General features: G+C 54.1%; 1 protein-coding gene across 2 annotated transcripts in view; it reads right to left on the reverse strand.

Moving 5' to 3' along the window:
* Positions 1 to 21,026, reverse strand: part of CPNE5 (copine 5) — an 88,896-nt gene that overhangs the window by 33,129 nt on the left and 34,741 nt on the right. The window contains exons 4-10 of one of the 2 annotated variants that reach the window (XM_045777817.2): positions 18,320 to 18,423; positions 16,869 to 16,908; positions 16,576 to 16,652; positions 14,733 to 14,792; positions 12,622 to 12,672; positions 12,266 to 12,329; positions 926 to 1,029 (exon numbers count right to left, since the gene is read on the reverse strand). In XM_045777817.2, the coding sequence (XP_045633773.1) occupies positions 926 to 1,029; positions 12,266 to 12,329; positions 12,622 to 12,672; positions 14,733 to 14,792; positions 16,576 to 16,652; positions 16,869 to 16,908; positions 18,320 to 18,423 (500 nt within the window). The remainder of the gene's footprint in view (positions 1 to 925; positions 1,030 to 12,265; positions 12,330 to 12,621; positions 12,673 to 14,732; positions 14,793 to 16,575; positions 16,653 to 16,868; positions 16,909 to 18,319; positions 18,424 to 21,026) is intronic. The other variant, XM_045777816.2, reaches the window with a different exon arrangement.

A 21,026-nucleotide genomic window follows, 5' to 3' on the forward strand; every position in this document is an offset into this window, starting at 1 on the left:
TTCTGCCCTCCACTCCGGACACCCCTGCTTTGTACTCGCCGTTTCTCTGGCCTGTTATTCTTCCCGCCCCTCCCCCCCAACCCATTTTCTCCCTCTCCTTCCAAACCTGCTTCCAAGTTCCCCTTCTCCAGCAGTGTTTCTCTAATTAACCTCCCTGGCCCCATCGCTCCCTGGCTCTGCAGCAGCCCGGCCGAAAGTGGCCACAGCCTCCCAGAGCGGTGCCGCCTCGAGAGACCGTGCAGACGGCCTAATCCAACTCGTTCATTTTCCTGATGACGAAATAGGCCCAGAGAGGGGGCATAACTTGCCCCGGGTCCCACAGCGAGTCGGTGGGGTGGACCAAGGTCCCCAGACCCTCAACCTAGAATCCGTGCATCCGTGTGTGTGCCTGACCTACATTTGTCGCCGTGTTGTGTGTGTTTCCGTCATACTGTGGGTGGCTTCCAGATTAGGGAGAGGAGAGGAGGAAATGGGGGCTTTAAAGACGCGTGCGGTTTTGAATGAAGCCTATGGCAAGGTGTGGGGCTCGGCAGGTAACAGGGTCTGGCTGTGCCGTGCTGGGCGTGTGGTAGTTGGGTGGGGGGCACGTGGGGTAGTGGGGTGTTCAGAGGGCTGTGGGTTGAGGAGGGGTGGGCTGGAGACACGCACTGATTTGCGTGGAAGAAGGGAGGGGCTATCAGAGGAGCCCCTTGTTCCCACCCTAGCCCTGCTCTTGCCCACTCCCCTCACCTCCAGCACACCTAGCACCCACCGTGGCTGAGACCCTCAGAATGGCACTGCTGCTTGGGAGCTGCCCCTCCTCCCCTCCGCTCCCAACCAGGTGTCCGGGCACTACCCCCGAGCAGGAGCCCCCCTGCCTGGCAAGTCACCACACCCCTCCCTCCCTGTTGCCGGAAAGGGGGTGAAGCGCTGTCAGGGAACTTACGTTCCATCCTCATTGCTTCTGTAAAACACCAAGAAGGGGTCGGACTTCCCAAAGAAATCTTTCTTGTCCAGCTTGTTGGCACAGAACTGCATTGTGGCTACATCCTGGTGGGAAGGAGGGAGAACGGGGATGTGAGGCAGGAGACGGCTGGAGGGCGCCCCAATCCCCATGGAAACACAACCCCAAGGCCCTGGAAAACAGGAGGATTCTGAGCACCAAGCTGGTTAAAGGACAGCATGTTGCGTTTGCCCTGCACCCACCGAGGGCCAGGCCCTGGGCTAATATTGGGGGGTCTCATTTCATCTTCAAACAACCCCACCAGGCAGGTCTGATGGAGCAGTGGCTGGTGGCGGGGGGGGGGGGGGCGGCTGCCGGGGTGAAGCAGGTGGATTCTGGAGCTGGCTGCCCCAGTTTGAATCCTGGGGCACTTTCTAGCTGTGCGACCTCAGACAAGGGAGGCAACCTGTCTGAGCCTCAGTTTCCCCTCTGTAACACGGGGCTGATCACAGCACTCACCTCAAAGGGCTGTTGCGAGGACTAAAGACAGAGTGCTAGGCAGAATGCAGGCACATCGGTACTGATGTGTGCGAATCCGTTATTGTTTTACCCGGAGGCTCAGAGAGGTGACGCAACCCGCCCAGGGCTACTCCGAGCTTGGTCTGCCGACCTCAGAGCCCTCGCTCTGTCCACACCGCCTCATCCCCTCACACCCTGGGTGGCTCCTAGAGGACAGTCCAGATGAAACATCGCTGGGGCTCCTGGGTGGCGCAGTTGGTTAGGCGCCCGGCTCTTGCTTTCCCCTCGGGTCGTGATCTCAGGGTCATGGGATGGAGCCCCTGTGCTGAGCGTGCTGAGCGGGCAGTCTGCTTGGGATTCTCCCTCTCCTTCCGCCCCTCCCCCTGCTCTCGCGCTCTCTCGCTCTCTCTCTCAAATAAATAAATACATCTCAAAAAAAAAAAAAAAAAGGATGGAACATCACTTTCACACCCACTAATCCATGAGAGGCCCACCCAACTCTCTAAGGTAGATACGGCCCGTTTTACAGCAGGGGGGCCTAAGGCTCAAAGCAGGGAGCGACTCCCCCAAGTTCACCAGGCCGAGCCCTGGGATCTGACTGCCCTGACCAGTTCACGGCCCTGGCTGAAGCCACACTCAGCCCAAGAGCACAAAGAAGGTACCCAGGCCCTGGTGAGGATTGCCGGACCCTTCCCCTCAGTTTGCTGCGGCCGACAGGGCACTGGGCAGAAATGCCCCCATGCCCTCTTCTCCATCCATCCCCATGTGGCCTCTTCCACCTGAAAGGTCTGCATCCTGACAGATCCGCTGCCAGGTGGCCAGAGCTCAGGGCTTTGTCTTCTAGTCCCTGGGGCCCAGCCTGCCTTCAGGGCCGGGGCCTGTCGGGAAGTCACCTAGCTCTCACACTGCCCCCTTCCTCTCACGGGGGAAGACGGTCTCGTGAGATCAGTGTCCCTCAGCGCGGTGAGGACCAAAATGATGGCGGGGATGAAAAGGCAACCTCCCGCGTGTTTGAAGGGCACGGGCAAAGGTTTGGGGTGGGTATGGTGTCATGGTTACGAATATGATTGCCGGGAAAAAAAAAGAAAAGAAAAGAAAAAAGAAAATGGTTGCTGGAGCCAGGCTGTCTGCTTCAGTGCCATTCCTTTCTAGCTGTGTGACCTAGAGCAAGTTGTCACCCTGTCTGGCCTCAGTTGTCTCCTCTGTAACACTGGGTACCGGCAGCCCACCTCAGAGGCTTGTTGTGAGGCTGAAATGAGTCGATATGACAATAGTGCTGGAAACAGCGTATGGCGCACACCAGGTGCCATGTCCGTGCAAACTATTACGGTTAATCGTATTCTTGCCCTTCCCTGTACACACCATCTGCGTAGCCTCTGTCCCTGCCCCACCCCCACCCCCTCACGTGCCTTCCCTCAAGGACATTTGACAATAACAAACACAGAGCATCCCTCCCCTCACTCATTCGTTCGTTCAGCACACATTTACCAGACACCATACGTATGGCCAAGTCCCTGAGCTCCTTATCACCTGTAGCCCTTGAGGTAATCCTTGGTGGCTTTTTTATAAAGGAGGAAGCAGGGGGTGGAAGCAGCTAACCTGCCCCAGATCACCAGCGGGTAACTGGTAGAGTGGCAACTCAACACGTATGACCTGACTTCAAAGTCACGTCTCTTCCGGCACGTCACTCCGCTCCCTGAGGGAGAGAGCAGGCCAGTTCATGAGGCCTCCTTCCCGGTTTCTTCAGACTCCGGGGCGGGTATGCGCAGGGAGGGGCTGGCCTTTGGGTTAACCTGGGCCGGAAGTGGCCCCTCAAGGGAGGCGCTGGGGGGGGCAGTGCTGAGGCACAGTGGCCGCACACGGAGGGGCTCAGGTAATGACTTTCATCATGTCCCTTTTCATGGCCTACCCGAGAGGAAGAAGGCACTGGACTGGGGGCTCGCAAGGCCTAGGAGCCCCGGGAATCCTAAAGCCTCCAGAGAAACCTGGAACGTCAGGCCTGGAATAAGAGCCCGGCTGATTTACGGAGCACTTACTACACCCAGGTCACCGTGCGAAGCCTTCTCTTTGCGCACATTATTTCACTGAATCCGCATAACAACCATATGAAGTAACTCCACTACTCTGCCCATTTTACAGATGAGGAAACTGAGGCTTTTAAAGCCTGTCATATGCCCAAGGTCACATAGAGGGTCACCCAGGCGGGGCTTACCCCCTTAGCCTCCCAGAAAGATCTCTAGCCTTCTAAGCCCGCCCCCTGCAGTCACTGTATCTCTGCAGAAGAAAGTTCTGATCCCATTCCATGTTGGAGGGAGGGAGCATTTTCAATGTCTCCCTGGAGAGCTGTCTCCCATGGCCTAGAAAAAGGAGGCGGCCTAGGACCCAGTGGGCTCCTCCCAATGCTGGCTATAGAATTGGTGAGGCCCATGGGAAAGGGGAAATACAACAACAGGCATTAAACTGAGCTCGGCCCTACGGGACTGCACCATTCATAAGCTTACAAAGCCGGCCCTCGCTCCTCCCCACAGGGGCGGTTGGCCGTGGCACCAGAAAATACTGACCTTCAAACTCTGCTGAGGACAGCAGGGGGAACAGCCCAGCAAGGTGCCCCGAGTTCTGGGCTCTCAGCCTGAGTTTCCTTATCTGTAAAGTAACCTGCTGGACAGGCCAATGACTCTGTCCTTTAATGCTGGGCAATTTAGGCTTCGGTGCCGATGGCACCGAGAGCATACTGTGACGGGGTGGCAGTGGAGAAGGCTGGCACTCAGGGGACAGTCCAGGAGTCCAGAGCCCCTCCAGCTTCCCCAGGATACGGCTTGGTTGGAACTCCAGCTGTGACCCCACCCATCTGGATTTCACCCGAAAGAACACAGGCAAGCCACGTGCAACACGCTGCACGGGTTGACTATAAGATACACACATATATTGAACCAACCAAAACCAATGCCACAAAATCCAGGGGTAAGAGCTTTCACTGTTGCTTCCTAGGAGAACCCCTCGAGGCCCTGCAAGGTCAGGAAGGGAAGGAGGAAGAGCAGAAAAACACGGATGCAGAACGTAACAGATCATCACTCCCAGGACCACTTAGTGCTCCCCAGGGAGGACCACTGTCCCCACACGGCACCTGACGCAGAATTGTACACAGGAGCCAAGGCCCCCGGTTTGGAGCCACACTTCTGCCACCTATCCACTGAGCAGCCTGCGGCAAGCAACGTCCCCTAAGCCTGGCTGTTCTCCTGGGGGGGGGGGGGGATGGAGTAAGAATGCCCCCTGGGACCCCAGCGGGAAGAGTAAAGCCAAGGGCTTATGTCAAACACCGGTCCACGGTGCCTAGCATGGAGCAGCTGTAAGATGGGAGCCAACATTTGTGGAGCGCCATCTACTCCTGGGCTGAACCCCACACAACCGCCAATGTTGAACCGGCGTTAGCTACGAAAGTGGCGGTAGGATATGGCTCTATCTAATCTGTAAGCAGATATTTTTATGGCTGTCAGCTCCGTTAATCCTCTCGCCAACCCCATGAGGTAGGAACCATTATTATTCCCATTTTAAAGATGGGGAAACTGAGGCCCAGAGAGGTTAACACCCTTGCCCAAAGCCACACAGCTATTAGGAGGAGATGCTGGGATCGGAACAAGACAGTCTGGCTCCAAAGCTTAATAATTGAGATTCCAAACGATGACCCCGAATCATCCCGATAAGTTTAATTATGTTCTGTAGCCTCAGTTTGAGGAGTCAGAGAAGTGTGAAATCCATTTTAGAAAGGCCTCCTCCGTGCAAACTAGTTAAAATTACAGAAAGAAAGAAAAAAAAAAAAAAGGAAAGAAAAGCCTGGCTCTGAAATTCAGCTAACTGGAAAAATCCTCCAGCGAGCTACACCTTATCCCCGCTGAGGGCAAACACCTGAGGTGTTGCTGGCCCCCGATTCCGATTCCGCCGCTCAACCCAATCTGCCCTCCCTAACCCAATCTAGATCCCGAAACATTCGCCAAAAGCCCATTGTGATCATCGGTACTGTTGTGCCATTGCCGAATGCACGGGGATAAAGCAGACCTGCAGTGAGACTTCTAGGCTGTGACCGAGGCAAGCTCCTTCCCTCACGGGTGCGCGCCCCATGGGGAGTCCTTGAGACAAGGAACTGTAGCTGTCTGGGGACTAGGCTTGTTTTCTTCTTAATTTAATTTCATTTAAATTCAATTCATGAACATATCCTGTATTACTAGTTTCAGAGGTGGAGCTCAGCGACTCATCAGTTGCGGAGGACACCCGGTGCTCGTTCCATCACGTGCCCTCCTTAATGCCCCATCCCCCCACCCACCTTCCGGGGGACTGTGCTTTTGGAGGTGGCTCTGAGGTATGTCGATAGTCATATCACGCGGACAAGGCTTGGACCGCTCCCCTTAAATGCAGGTGAGTGAATGGACCCCAGGAAGAGTCTGGGGGGTGGCGATAGAGGGACTGGGCCAGCGGGATGAGGAAGCAGCCAGTCCTGGCTGAGGTCAGAGGTCCCGCTGTGTGCAGCCCCAGCTGGAGGCGGGGCTCTCTGAGCACGTGGAATGCTTTCCCAAACCCCACGCCTCTCTGGCATCAACTGTGGAGAAGATAAACAGCTCCTGCAAAATATAATTTCCTGCAATTTCTGCCTTTTCGCCCTATCTTTTTAAAAAAACATATTAAGTTCTTCTAAAACAGCAGGATTGCCTCAATTTGCATCTTTCCTCCGCATGTTAATCAGGCTGCTGGGGAGACTACAGCAAACAGCCTTTCTCTCCAGGGTTGCCTGGCCTACTCCAGCGCGGTAGCCCTCCCTGACCCAGACAGGGCCCTGCAGGTCAGAGTTCAGGCCCAGAGGGCAGCAGGTGGGCTGAAGGCCAGGAGAGGGTAGCCACACCCAGGAAGGGAGAAGGGAAGCAGGGTCTGGCTGGCCTGCTCCAGGCTCAGAACAAGAGTAAGGTAAATGCAAAAATTTGGAAGGAGCCCAAAAGCTCAGTCACCAAACTCAAGTTTAATGTGACATCTTGAAAAATCAAAGTCAGTGCAAAAACCCATGACAGGGGCGCCTGGGTGGCACAGCGGTTAAGCGTCTGCCTTCGGCTCAGGGCGTGATCCCAGCGTTGTGGGATCGAGCCCCACATCAGGCTCTTCCGCTATGAGCCTGCTTCTTCCTCTCCCACTCCCCCTGCTTGTGTTCCCTCTCTCACTGGCTGTCTCTATCTCTGTCAAAAAAAAACAAAACAAAACATGACAAATAAAACATCCACAATGTAAATAAAGCCATTTTACAATGGAAGAAACGGAGGCACAGAAAAGTCAAGTAACTTGCTCAGAGCCACACAGCTAGTAAGCAATGGATCCAGAGCCCAAGTGCTTACCCACTTTGCCCTCCTGTCCACACACTACCCCCTCAAAAGAACTTTTCAATAGATGAAACCATGGTGACATTTATTGGCTTCTCTTCAAAGTTTGCTGGGTTTTCCCAATTTCCCAGAACTAGTACATTGTCTGTTTTAGTCCGAAAAAAAGATAATCAGTTAAAAAGAAAAAGAATCATTAGCCATAACTCTGAAATTCAGCACACCAGCAGGAGGGACCACAACGCAGAGTCGAGAGTGATTCTGTGACCTCTGAGAGGGCTCCCGCATTCACAGAAGGGCCCAGAGCCCCAGCTCCCCAGGATAAAACTGCAGAAACACGGGGCCTGGGGTGCAGGTGTTTTGGGGTATACACAAAGACCCCGTAGGCTACAGCCGATTCGAACACAGATGGTGGGTGGAGGAGTTGGTCTAGGAGATCGGGCCTGTCGCTACACATTGACTGTAATAACCCCGTGGGGGTCAAGCTGGGCTTTTCTCTGCCGTCTTAATGACTGACTTCTCAAACAATCTCGTCAGCTGTACATCTGTTGATTTGGTCATTCAGACGCTGAAAACCGCAGATTGACCGTTTTCCCTCCCACGCATGGAGCCTATGTGTCTGGGATACCAACCAAAATCCATCAATTAAAGGAAGAAAATGGAACGATTTGGCTAGGAGGATGTTCATGGCGGTGTGGATGATACTGTTTCCTATAAGAGAATAGACTGAATAAATTATGGCCATCCATAATAGAGGAATAATATATAGCCATTAAACACATGTTTTCAAAGAATATCTAATGACACGGGAGGGAACATAAATCCAGATACCATATTCTACTAATTAGAAGGAAAACACTATATAAACACCTAGAAGAAAGGAGGAAATGCAGCAAACGCGCTAAAATGTCAACAACAATTATCTCTTCGTATTTTCTATCACGTCCACTGCGAACATGCTATTTTTTAGCATCAGGAAAAAATGTTTTTGTGTTGTTTTCTTTTCTTTTTTTTTTTAAACCAGCGGGATGATTTCTAAGACCAAAAAATTACAAACTAACTTGTAAAAGGGTGACGTGCGACTTCTGGTCGTGGATCAGGCAAGATCCTAGCCACAACACACATCTCTCCCAAATACCGACCTTCATATTTCTGAGCCTCAGAAAGGCCTCACCACTTCCCCTCTGCTTCACCTTACCTCTTTTTTCTTATCTTTCTCCCTTCCTCCCAGGACTCTTCCCTAGGGGCCCACATGGAGACTCTGGGCTCTCCCTGATGTCTCTCCCGAGAACAGTGAGAACATGTCCCTGATGTCTGTTCTGACTTTATCAAGATTCAAAACTGCTAAGCAGGCCCGTTCAAGGTCCTGCACCATCTAGCCTCCTACTCCCATGTATTCCCTCACCTCTCTGGCGTCACTCATCACTAACTCCCTGCCCCAGGGCCTTTGCACAAGCTGTTCTCTTTGCCTGGACCCATCTTCTTCCAGGTAGCTGCAAGGGCTTATTCCTTCACCTGTATGTATTTGGACCTATTATATGGTATTATCCATGGATTTTCTTTCAGGATGGTAAAGAGTGCTATAAAATACTTGCTATTAAAGAAGCAGCAACAGGTCTGATGAAGTTAAGGACCCCTGCTGTACTGTGATTGCTGGTTGGTATTTCTGTCTCTCATAGTAAATTGGAAACTCTGGGGGGTGGGGAGGGAAGGACTGACCCGAGGCATATTTGCTAAAACTAATGAACACACGCGAGCAAGCTGGTGATACCTAAGGGGTGGGGGTGGGGGGAGCCAGGGCAGCCACAGGTGAGAAGCTTTGGCTCCCCTGGCTTGTGAGAGGTGAGCTCACTCTCACCAGTGTGTACAGGGACCTGAAGATGCGCTATCTGGCCAGGAACTCTCTAGAAGCCCAGCCACTCACCACGCCTGCTGAAGGCTCCTGGCCCCACAAAGATCACGAAGCCCACCGCCGCTCCTTGCACCGTAAAGCTTACGGCTTCACCGTGGCTGAGGGAAGTACTCCCTGAGGATTAGGAGTCCACAGCTCAGCAGTCTGGGGCTGATGCCTCAGCCTCTCTGTGTCTGTGGGCTGGGGGCGCTCACCCCGCCCCACCGCCAAGCCCCACGGTGACGCTCAGATAGACTGTGAACACCAGGGGCTCCGGTCAGCCCTGCGGACCATGCAAATGCTGTCAGTATGAGAGGGAATAATGATGGTTTTACTGCTGAGCATAATTAAATCTTGGGTGACTCAGAGGCCCGTCAGGAGCTCAAGCTCATCATTGTCAACGTCAAGTATCAGTGAATAGTATTTTGGATCAAATTCTGATTGTTGCAACTTTCTGGGTATTTAAAATATCGAGGAGCAAGGCTGTTTCTATAACCTATCAGAGCGTGCTGGCGACCCGCCGGAGTCCACTCCGCGCCTTCGCTAGTCCCCAGCCGCCCACACGGTCCCTGTGGATGGAGGGTTTGTCTACTTAGGCAGAACGCATTCACTTGAGCAGAAAGCCTGCTCTGGTGAGGGGGGAAAAAAAAACCCCTCAGACTCCACCCTCTTCCTTTGATCCGCCCACTGAATGCCGAGCTGGAACACAGAAGCGAAGCGGTTCAGATGTAATTATTTTCATTCAGCCAGATGCTGGGAATTAGTCTCTTTTCCTCGCAAGTATTCTAGGGAAAGACACAACGCAGCCAAAGACGCCCCAAAAGAAAAGGAGCTGACAATCTCAAGAGGAAGGAAGGGAGCCCACCCCCCACCTCCTTGCCTTGGAACAGCTTAGATCAAGGAAAACCGCTACCACCCCTGGATGAAGGGGGGTGGGGAAGGAGGAAGAAGGGGGAGGCGCCTCGTAAATACTAAACAGGGACTGTTTTGCCAACCCCGGAAACGCAGACCAAGGACAGCGCCCAGCGCTGTCGGGAGCTTTAGAATAGCCCAAGCATTTGCGCTGCGATTACCTGATTTAATTAGAAACTAGGGAGGAAATCACCAGCTGAGCTAGAAGCTGGGGGGCAAACCCAAGTTAGGCTTCAAGGAATTCAGGTTCCATCTTTCCCCACGCACCTGTTAGGCCCAGCCGCCTCCACGAACTCCAGGTACCCCTATCAGCCCCAACGTACAGGTGGAGAAACTGAGGCCGCAGGAGCTTAAAGAGCTCTACTATAATGTCAGCTGGGTTCCCTCTCCCTTGTCTGACCCCCAGTAACTTCCGGATGGTCAGCATACACAGTTATAAGAGTTTCCATCATCACCTGCTGCTAAACATTTGGTCATTCATTCGGTCACAGATTCCAGAGAGAGCCTCTGTGAGTGCCTACCGCGCACTGAGCCCTCTGCTGGGGCCGGGGGTCAGGACAGGCGTTGTCAAGTTCCCACAGACCCACTGAGGTAAACAGACACAGAAGCCCGAGAATGGGCCCTTGTGTATAAGCTGATGTGGTCATCGCTGTACTGCAATTCTATGTCTTATTCTCCCCCCGGAAGCCCCCGAAAGCAGAGTTGGGGACCCCACCGCCTGGCGGTTAAAGACCCTGGTTCTAGAACCAAATTTGAACCTGGGTTCAAATCTCTTCCACCCAGTGGCTATGTAACCTTGGGCAGGTCAGTTAACCTCCGCATAAAATAAAAAACCGTAATTTATGAGATACGATAATACCTCATACTACCTACAGTCGTACATCACATTATAATAACACAGATCAATCAGTCGATGCATGTAAACCACGTAAGCACAGTGTGGGGCTCAGCATAATTGCTCAGTTAATCTTGGCTGACAATTTTTACCCCCATAGCAGCAGTTCTCAAAGTACGGACCACGGACCCCAAGAGGTGGTCCATGGGGCCAAAGCGATTTTCATAATAATGTCAATAAGGCATGGAATTTTCTAGAAGTTACCCAACAGGGATATCACAACAGATTGCAGAAGCAGATATGAGACTCCAGCCCTCTTCTGCTCAGCCTGACATTAAAGAGATTTACAAAATGCAAAACAAGGCCACTCTTCTCACTAAATGACTTTTGTTTTGGAAAATACAGTTATTTTTTTTAAAAAGTTGTTATTTATGTTATCCTGTAATGGTTGAACTATTGTCATTTTTAAATGAATTAATATGTATATTTTTAATTTATCAATTTTATTTTCTAATATGGTAAATATTTATAGCTAACAAATAACCATAGTTGCACTGACTTCCCAGGAAGGTCAGAAAATCTTGTTTCTCCTCCTCCCTCCTAGGCCCTTTTCCCTGAGCCGACTGTGACTTTGGGTTCCCAGGTTACCCTAGGCTTGGTCCTGTGTTCACACTCTGGCTGCCTCTTCCTTCTTTCCCCAGGAGCCACCCCACTCCCACTCGTGGCTCCTCATTAACCTAAGAGGCACGCAAGCCTGGCAATGAGCCCCAGTTTTAGAATCGGGTTGACCTGGATTAGAACCGTGACTCTAGGGGCGCCTGGGTGGCACAGCGGTTAAGCGTCTGCCTTCGGCTCAGGGCGTGATCCCGGCGTTGTGGGATCGAGCCCCACATCAGGCTCTTCTGCTGTGAGCCTGCTTCTTCCTCTCCCACTCCCCCTGCTTGTGTTCCCTCTCTCGCTGGCTGTCTCTATCTCTGTTGAATAAATAAATAAAATCTTAAAAAAAAAAAAGAATTAAAAAAAAGAACCGTGACTCTACCACTTATTGTCTTTGAACAGATGGCTTAGCTTCTCTGAGCCTCAATTTCCTTATTCATACAATGGGACTAACAACAGTACCTACCTCTCTGGATTGTTGTCAGGAATAATGGCAGTTTACGTAAAATGCCTGTCCCTTGATGAATAATAACTATCATCGTTTCTGTGTTTCGTCATTATTATTAGCCATCGGGTCCCCCAGGCCCCTCCTCACTGTGTTCAGCTACCCCTTCCCCTGTCCCCATCTCCTGCTTCTCCACAGTCCCACAGAAGAAGCAAAACCAAGGGCTGCGTGGGATTGCAGCCTCTGGCTTCGCACACGCCAACCACGCGTCCTCACTCCCTCAATCCATGCAGGGTGTCACCCTACTCCAGAGCTAAAAGTGAAACATGACGAGTAACTGCCAAGCACCCAGGCTCACGACTGCAAAAGCCCCTCTGCTGCCGGGGCTGGAGCCAAAGCCGTGTTGGTTCAGGGAGAGGAGACCGTGACGGGGGAATGGAGGAGCCTAGAAGCTTGGGGACCAGGGCCCAGCCGGCTCTGCTGCTCATTGTGGGCGAGTTGTGTCCCTTCGGGGCCTCAGTCAGCTCAGCTATAAAAGGAGGAGACAACGTTCTAGCTCTGATGTTACAGAATTCCAGGACAGCCCGGTGAACCCGGGGAGCCCTGTCTTCCTCACATTCCCTCCAAGGACACACATGGCCCTGGGGTCACAGGGAGAGCAGCCTGCCCTCCGTCACTGCTCCACCCCCACCCCCACCAGGTCCTGTCCTGGAGTCACTCTGCCACTCACCCTGCAGTTGCTCAGCTCCTCGGCGGACAGGATGATGGTGCCACATTTCTTCCCTGGGACACCACTGGGAGAGGAGAAGATGAAAGAATGGAGAGCCAGACAAAGACAGACACAAAGTCTGAACACTCCCTGAATCGGCCCTCCTCATCCTCCCCCCTCCCCATCCAGCAGATCTGCCCAGAGCCCCCGAGAAGACAGAGTCTCCTGAAATACTTTTGGCAGTGTGGCCTAGGGCACTGCTTCCTGGGCCAGGCCCCCCAGGCCTGGAGCTGCCCGCCCCCTGCTCCCCAAGAGCCCACCAGGAAGGGTAGTGTCTGCAATGAAAGTCCTAGAAGCGGAAAAGCATCCAGACTCACCCGGAGGCTTCCAGACCAGTGGTTCTCAAACTTTCCATCCAAAGACCACTTCTGTGGGCAAAAGACCTCGTGGGCCAGCCACCCCACCCTGCACCCAGCTGACCCCCAGAGTCCTGGAACATTTCAACTCTGAGCCACTCTGATTTATCATGGGTGGGAGAGCAAGCAGCAAGAGGGAGTGAAGCAAAAGGGCTGGTATTCTCCTGGTCGCAGCTTGTCCAGGCTCTCTCCCATGGCTACCTCCCCTGAACTCCTTGGCTGGGGTCTCTCCCAGGGAAGAGAGAGCCTGGCCATTCATGCAGCTACTCAGTGAGATGGGCAACCAGGACATGAAGTAGGCCCACCCAAGAACCCCTCCAGGAGGGCGAGTTCCCAAGGTGGGGCTTCACCCAGGGGACCTGTACCACCTCTTCCCTGGGTCAGGAGGGCCCCCTCCCTCAGGCACCAGCCCATCCCACTCTCAGTGTTTGGGACGAACCCGGGGTTGGGGGTCCCTAGTCCGGCCAGGGGCCACTGGGAAGGAGAAAAAAATGTCATGTTGTCCAGCAGCTGCTTAACTTTGGACTCATGATTGTACCTCTCTGAGCCCCGGTCTCCTCGCCCATAGGAGGAGTGTGTTTGTCGGCTCCATTAGTAAGAACGTGCACGCACACTGCATGGCACAAGAAAGGCCCCCAAGGAGCATCATTTCCCTCCCTGCCTCCTTTCCTTTGCAATTTCACCAAACTGCTAAAATCCAGCCCCACACCTCAGGCCGGCCTCGGGGCTCCCAGCACGCTGCCTGCGGAACACACTTTGAGAACCACTGATGGAGCTCTCCCCAGTGCCAGGTTTGGAGGGAGAGGCTCTCAAGTAGAGGAGGCAGGAGAGCCGGCCCCAGAGGCTGAGACAGCCCAGACCTCCCCACATCAGGTGAGTAGAGCGGGGGCCTCATCTGGAGGTTCCCCTGCCGCAGGTGGGTGACTGGGCCTGCCAGCTTGTCCCCCTAGACATGGGCAGCTGGGCAGCGTGCCCCCACCCTGGTCTGGCCCTCCCTGGGTGTAAAGATATGATTTGTTTGACCAGAGAGACAGAATCCTCACACCAGCCTCCCCCGCCAGTGTTTCTCCATCTGTTCCTCCCTCTGCCTCTGGGCCCTTCTTTGATTTCCCATCTTCCCTTCCCTCCCCTCCAGACGCAACCCGCTCCCACCTGCTCCGGGCCTTCCTTTTTCTCTCCCTTTGCCTTTCTGGCCCTCCCTCTCTGCTTCTCTCCCTGACTGCTGCTTCCCTACTCTCCTTGTAAAACAGCATCCACACCCTTCCTGGGCTGTGGGTACCCAGGGCCCCCAGAGACCCCTTTCCCATATCCAGCTGCTCCCATGGCCAGTCCGGCTGCCGGGACCCCAGCTCCCAGGAGCTCTCAGCAAGGCCAGGGGAGCTTGGCTTACTCAGCCAAAATGCTCATCAGTGGTGACCTCCAGGCTGGTCACCTGGGGCAGATCTTCCCTATCCTGCCCCATCCCACACCCTCAGGAGAGCACCCTCCCTCCAACCAGGAGAGGGGGAGAGGGAAGGAGTACCGAAGGGGGGGGGGCGTCTTTATTGCATATAGTTGCGTGAAGCCGGCCAAAAGCAGATGGTCAGGGTGGAGGCCCGGGGAGTGAGGCTGGCCCACCACAGCAGGTGAGCAAATACAAAAAGTAAGGATTTAGCAGAATCTATTCCACAAGGAGGCTGACATCCAGCAGTGGAAACAACGGAGGGGAAGTGGGGTGAGGAGATAAACAGGAGGGACGGGAGAAGGGCGAGAGGGGAGAGGCAGAAGAAACCAAGCCAGGGAGAGAGGAAGGGCAAGTGTCCAGCCCCTGCTGACCACTGAAGCAGCCCCTACCTCGGCTCCCCACCCTGCTCCCTGAAGTCCCATGAGCCACTGGGGTTGGGGATGCTGGAGCTCCAGCCAGATGGGAGAGGGGCCAGCTGCAGAGTGGCCTTCTCCCTCTCCCCTCCCCGCAACACCAGGGCTGAAGGCACAGTAGTGGGAGCAGGGCCCGGGCCTGGACTCTGAGGCCCCTTCTGCAGAGCCGGCTGGATGTCTGAGGACTCCAGGGCCAGAGATGTCTGCTGACCTACCCGTTGGACACAGCTGGCATGGGTTTGCCTGTCCTGGAATTCAGGCTGAATGCTCCTATCCTGTAGAGAGAGAGGCAGAGAGAACATGCCATGAGTCAAGTACCCCCATCCTGAGAGGCCATAGCACCTGGCACCGGAATTCTTGGAGACAGGGATCTAGTCTGGGTCAACATCAAAACAGGACCAAGAGCCGCAGGCCAGAGGAAGGAGAGGTCTTCCTCCCAAACCTTGCTGTGAAGTGCTGGGTGACTCTACCTCAGGGGTTCTCAAAGAGTGGTCTGGGGACCAGCACCGCCATCATCCCCGGGGACTGTGTTAGAAATCTAAATTCTCAGGCCCCACAGCAGACTAACCAGCGGGGGTGGGGGAGCCCAGCAATCTGTGCTTTAACAAGCCCTCCGATGGTGTCGAAGGCTGCTGCAGTTTGAGAACCACTGCTCTACCTCCGTGAGTCTCAGTGGCTGGACTGTGAAACGGGGAGACCCCTGAGAGAATCCGTGAGATCAGAGCAGCCAATGGCGGTCTGGCTCAGAAGAGACGCCAGGGAAAGGGAGCTGTTGTGCTCGGGTCAAGTGAGACACTTGACATTTTCAGTGAGGCAAACAGGTCCCCCTCCTTCACCAACCCATCATCTCCAAGATCTCGCTTGCCTCCCCAAGGCTCGCCTCCCCAGCCGTCTCCTGCGGAGGTCTTCCTCAATCCCCCCAGCAGGCGTGCCTGTCCACCAAAGGTGGGTCGGGTGACAGCAGGGAGGAAAGAGGCCCGAATGACAAGTGGGTTTTTGACCCAGGCGGTTGGGAGCTGAGAGGAGCGGACATACACCCTCACTCTGAGGACCCCAAATTCTATAAACTTCAGAGCCCTCCAAACCTGGGTTTGTTCCCTATTCTCAGTAAATGATAGTTTATTTCGCTATTCTCTGTGAACCCAGAGAAGGAGACCTTTCCAGGGACAGAGAGGCCTCTCTGGGGGGCCTGAAGTTACCACAGAGTTAGTGGCGGTCAGAGACAAGGGCCTGGGGGAGAGACCCCCTCCCCGACAATAACACATTCTGCCCTTATTGATCACGGCAAGGGGACGGCATCCAGTGCGAATCTGGCAGAAGCAAGCAGGGGGCCGAGCCCAGCCCAGCCTGCTAGCCCCTTCCTGCCACCCTGCCACGAGGCCGGGACGCTTGTCCCAGTCTGCAGGCTCTTCTCATGTGGGTTCTGCTCCTAGGGCTTCCTGAGAAATAGGGACAAGAGAGGGCATCCCCGCAGCCCAGCAAACCCTGGCTGGTCCCTACAGCAGCCTGCAGGCTCCACCGACAGAAGCCTTGGATTTCCTCACCCTAAGGCCTACCCAGAGGAACAACTTCCCCTAAAAGCACTTACAGCTTCATAATGCAGATTGTCGGGGGGCAGGGTGAGATGAGGGGCACCTCACCATGCCCACCTCTGGTCTATGGCAAGGGTGAACAATCTGAGGGATATGCTATGTGAGGAGAACCCTGAATTCAAATCCCAGCTCTCCCATTTCCTAGCTGTGGGCCTTGGGGAAGTCCCCTCTCCGGGCTTCGATTCCTTCCCCTATACATTGGCAAGGGTGGGAGGTAGGAGTGGACTAGATAGTGAGTGCCTCAGGCCGTCCCAGGAATATGGGGCTCTAATAACTAAACCTGGGTCCCTCCAAGTTAACTGAGTTAAACACCCTGCAAAGGCAGGGTCCATGAGGCCTCCTTATTCCTAATCACCCCCCATGAGTGGCAGATTGCTGTGCCCCCGCCCTGAGCTAAGGGTGGACGGGAGGTTGGCCCATCCCTGGGGAAGCAATCCGGACAGACCCCACTCCCCTCTACACTTACGTGAGGGGCTTCTCCAGGCGGCTCCCAGGGGACCCCACGATTTCTCCGAGGGTGCAGAAGGCCTGGCCCAGGAAATCCTGCACACCCAGGGTATAGAGAAAACCAGTGTCACCCACTCTGCCCACAGCCACCCCACTTCCCCCATCACCCCGTGCCTAGAAGTGGGTGGGCTCTGAAATGACCAGAAGCAGCATCAGACACACGGTCCGTGTCAAAGTGAAGCCCGAGGCTGACCCAGACTTTGGCATTGAAGAGAGTTTCAGAATCTCTGGGCAGTCACTGGCAGAACTCACGTGTTTGGATAAATCAGGGCTCTTCGAGTCAACGTCGTATCTGCAGGGAACACACAGAGATGGTAAAGACAGCTGGGGCACCCTGCCCAGAACTGCCGGGGTCCTGGAGCTGAGTCAGGACCCCTACACCCCAAAATACAGGCTCTGACACAGTGGGATATTTCTGGGAGTAAAGGCTGGGAGCCTTGTGGGGGCTGGACATATTCTGTCTCTTGACCGGGGTCATGGTTACATGAGCGTAAACAGATATAAAAAAGCGTCATGGGACGGACTCAGAAGATCTGTGTGCTTCACTATGTGAATGTTACGCCTCGTTAAAGACCGAAAACAGAAAATAAACTTGCTCTGCAACCCGGGCTGCTTCTCAGGTGGCTGAGCCACCTTGCCCTTCACCGTTCGCCCTTCTGTTCTCCCATCTTCCCAGCTAAGGAGAGGTGCCCTTGGAGCTCAACACCTTGCCTTTGACCTTCCGCGATGGCTTCACCTTGCCCAGGCCGGCCCAGCCTGACCTTGGGCCTCGCCACTCAAGAACAAGGGAGGCATTAACTCCTTCACCTCTTCCACCTGCACCTGGGCACCCCCCCTTTACCTGGAGCCTGCTCACCTGGAGCTGAGCCTGCAGCCCCTCGTCCAGCATCACCTCCCTCACCACCGCCCACGGGCCATCCAGGCCCAGATGCCTCCTGCTGAGGGGCAGCCATTCTTGAACTACCCCTGCTCTAGCACTTTCTCTCTCTAACATGTCCCTAAAATGGTGACTTCTCCACAATGGGCTGCAAGTCCTCCATAGTCTCTCCACAGTCATGTCCTTCCATGGCACTTTTTCCCTCTGCTCTGGCAAGCCCCCAACCCCCTTTAGGCCCACTCTGTCCACAATTCTCTGGGATATAGTCCTTTCTAACCACCCCCAGGCCTTGGAAAAATGACAAAACAAGGCTCCCCCAGCTGCTCACCAGACTGAAATCCCATCATCATCTTTAACCTCGGCAGAGGGGCACTCGCATCTTTGTGAGACACACGCACACGCCCTGGGCCCCAGCGCTCAGGTTACCTCTGCAGGAGGGGAGGCTGGGGGGCACCCTCTCCCAGAATAAGCTCTGACAGAAGGAGACGTCAATGGGGGAGAAAAAGTCTCCCAGAGGCCTCCCAAGATCATTCCTCAACTAGCCCCCAGAGTCAGGTGGCTTGCTCAGCGCCCTCCCACACTTAAGAGAGACGAATGTTGGGGCACCTCTGATCCCTCTCCCCGCCTCTTTTCCGTCTCCTGATAAGGGTGGGGCTGGACTTTAGCTAACTGTCACTTTTATCCCGGGCCAACCCTGAGCTCCCTCTAATGTCACGGCCCCCCCTTCCCTGGTAAGAGGAACTACTACCAACCCCAGGTCCTTCAGGGTCCCCTCCCATCAGTGGCTCCTCCCCCAGCCCCATCCTCAGCACCAGCTGCCACTTACAGGTCGAAACGGAGGTTCTGCTTCTCCTCAAAGAAGTAATCCACAATGAATTTGCGCACAAAGTCGGGATTGAGTGTGTTGTCGATGACTTCCGTGCGTCCGAACTGCAAGAGAAAATGGGGTGTGGACCTCAGGGCCAGGCTGGTGGGGCAGGAGAGAGCACTGGGCTCAGAGCCCCTCAATCCTGGCCCCGGCAGTAATGGAAGCCATGCCTTCTGGTCACCGTCCCCTGTCCCCAGTCACGGCGAGCGCCTCCATCTAACGATGGAAACCATCCCCGCTATGGCTCCGACTCCATGCTCAGCTTTAGTCTCCCTACCTCTGTCTAGGCTCCTCCCAGGCTGTAAGATTTTGACACCCGAATACCTGAGCAAGCCCTTCACTTTGGCCTTCTCTTTCCTGCCAGAGGCATGTCCTCCATTTCTTCAAAATCCTTTGTTAATGCTGTCTCCTCCAAGAAGCCTTCCCGATTTTTCCACCCAGAGAGTTTTACTTCCCTCTGAAACATCACTGAACTTGTGCTCACCCCTATGACCACCATCCTTCTCTGATTCCACAGTTAGGGGTGTACTTATCTGAAGCCACAGTTGTAAATGAAAGGGCAGAAGAAGGGATTGTGGGGTCTCTTAAGATCCCCACCTCCTGCCCATGCGTAATCCCTTCCCCTTGAAGGTGGGCTAGACTTCATGACTCACTACTAATGGATAGAATAGAGCACAAGCTACTCCCCAAAATACGTTATAAACTACCATGCCTTCTGTCCTGGGGATGCTCACTCGCTCTCTTTTGCCGGCTCACTTCGAGGAGGCCAGCTGCCCTATGGAGGCCCGTGTGGCAAGGAACTGAGGGCAGCCTTGAGCCAACGGCCAGTGAGGAGCCAGGCTGTCAGCCAACCCGCCTGTAAGAATCTGAATCTTACCCACAGTCACCGAGCGAACTTAGAAGCGGACTCTGTCCCAGCAGAAGCTCGAGCCCACTGAGGCCCTGGCCAACACCTTGACCGTAGCCTTATGGGAGTCCCCGAGGTAGACGACCCCACAAAGCTGCACCCGGATTCAAGACCCTGTTGTTTAAGTTGTTCAACTCTGGGCCCGTTTGTCACGCAGCAACAGACAACTAATGCCTGGACTTCACTTTCTTGGTGTCCCCTGCAGCAGATACCCTAGAATTGTACTCGCATTCGGCACTCGAGAGTTGAATCCCATTAAACTCCCCAGATGACTTAAGACAAGTCACGCCCAGTTCTGGGCATCAGAACCACTTGGAGGGTTTGTTAAAAGACGGATTGTAGGCCTCACTCCCAGACGTTCTGATTCCATAGATTCAGGGTGAGGCTGAGAATCCGCAACCCTCAGAAATGTGCAGCCGGTGGGGGGACCTCTCTCTGACAACCGCTGGGCTCAACTTTGGTCCACAGGGCTCTGAGCTGGGGGGTCTCCCCACACTGTGGAGAAGGACAGTGGGGACATGGTTCCTGGCCATCTGTTCCTTCAAAACAGCTCTGTCTTACATTTGGGTTTTTTTTTTCTTATATCTGTTCAACACACTGGACATTTCTGGTGAGATTTTGTTTCAAAAAAGGGATATGGGGCTAAAAGATCAAGTGTAAAAGCAATGAGCTCTATGCCCCATGAAGGGAAGGCATGATACCAACTCTACAAAGTGAGTAAGACAGACAGGTGCATGGTAAATATTTTAAATAAATTGTGAATATTTCTGAATACATAAACATGTTTTTTCAACTTGGGCAGTAATTGCGAAAAAAAAATTAATCCTGAGTACCAGTCCTCCTTAACGGGGCTTTGCAGCCCAGAAAAATGCCAGTACGCAGGCCTCTCTCCTGCGGGGTGGGCAAGGCCTGTTTCCCTGGGACTTAGCCCAGACTCACTTTTACCCTAAATTAAGTTAGAAAGCTGCAGAGAGACCCTCCCACCCTAGGCAGTGTGGGGTCATCTGAGAGCACTAGATTTGACATCGTCTTGCCCTCACTTCCTATCAATTCCACCGGCCGAGTCTCCCTCCTATCCCCCTATCCCACTTCCTCTGTTGTGGCCTCAGTCTGGGCTCCCCATTTTCTGATTTCAACCCCTGCAGCGGCTCCTAGTAGGTCCCCTAAGTGGGAACACTGCTAACGCTTGAAGACCCAGCTCCCTGGAAGTTCTGCTCTCCGACTCCCAATCCCTCCCCTGTGCTCCCATATTCCACCTGGCGCCCCTAGGGCTGCACTTAACATGTCCCTTGACAATGATCTACTGAAGCTCTTCCCACCCCACTAGACAGAGCTTCTCGAACAGCAGAGGATCTGAGCCCTCCTCATTTTTTGCAGCCCAGGACCCGCCACTGGTTAACAGATTCGCAGGCTCAGGGTCGCAGATGATTACAGCGTGATGAACCGTGTGACACATTTTGCACCGTGTTTACCTTATTTCGTCCTTTTATGGCAGGCTTCCCCATTTTACAGATGGGAAAACAAAGGCACAGAAAAGCTAAGTCATCTGTCCAGGGTTACACAACTAATAATTGCTGAGTGCAAGTCACAACCTAGGCCTCTGGCCATGGCCTCTGAGCCACGCGGTGCTCCACGTGAGGTCCCTAGCGAGGGCAAAAGCTGGTCACTGCTCCCAGTGACGGGTATGCAGTGGGGACTCAGAAACTGTTCAATGAAGTAAGGTTGAATGAGGAAACGGAGGAGCGGGTTTGAGTCCCA

This window comes from Ursus americanus, chromosome 32, assembly GCF_024610735.1.
Source record: "Ursus americanus isolate L20-20 chromosome 32, mUrsAme1.1.p, whole genome shotgun sequence".
NCBI lineage: Eukaryota > Metazoa > Chordata > Mammalia > Carnivora > Ursidae > Ursus > Ursus americanus.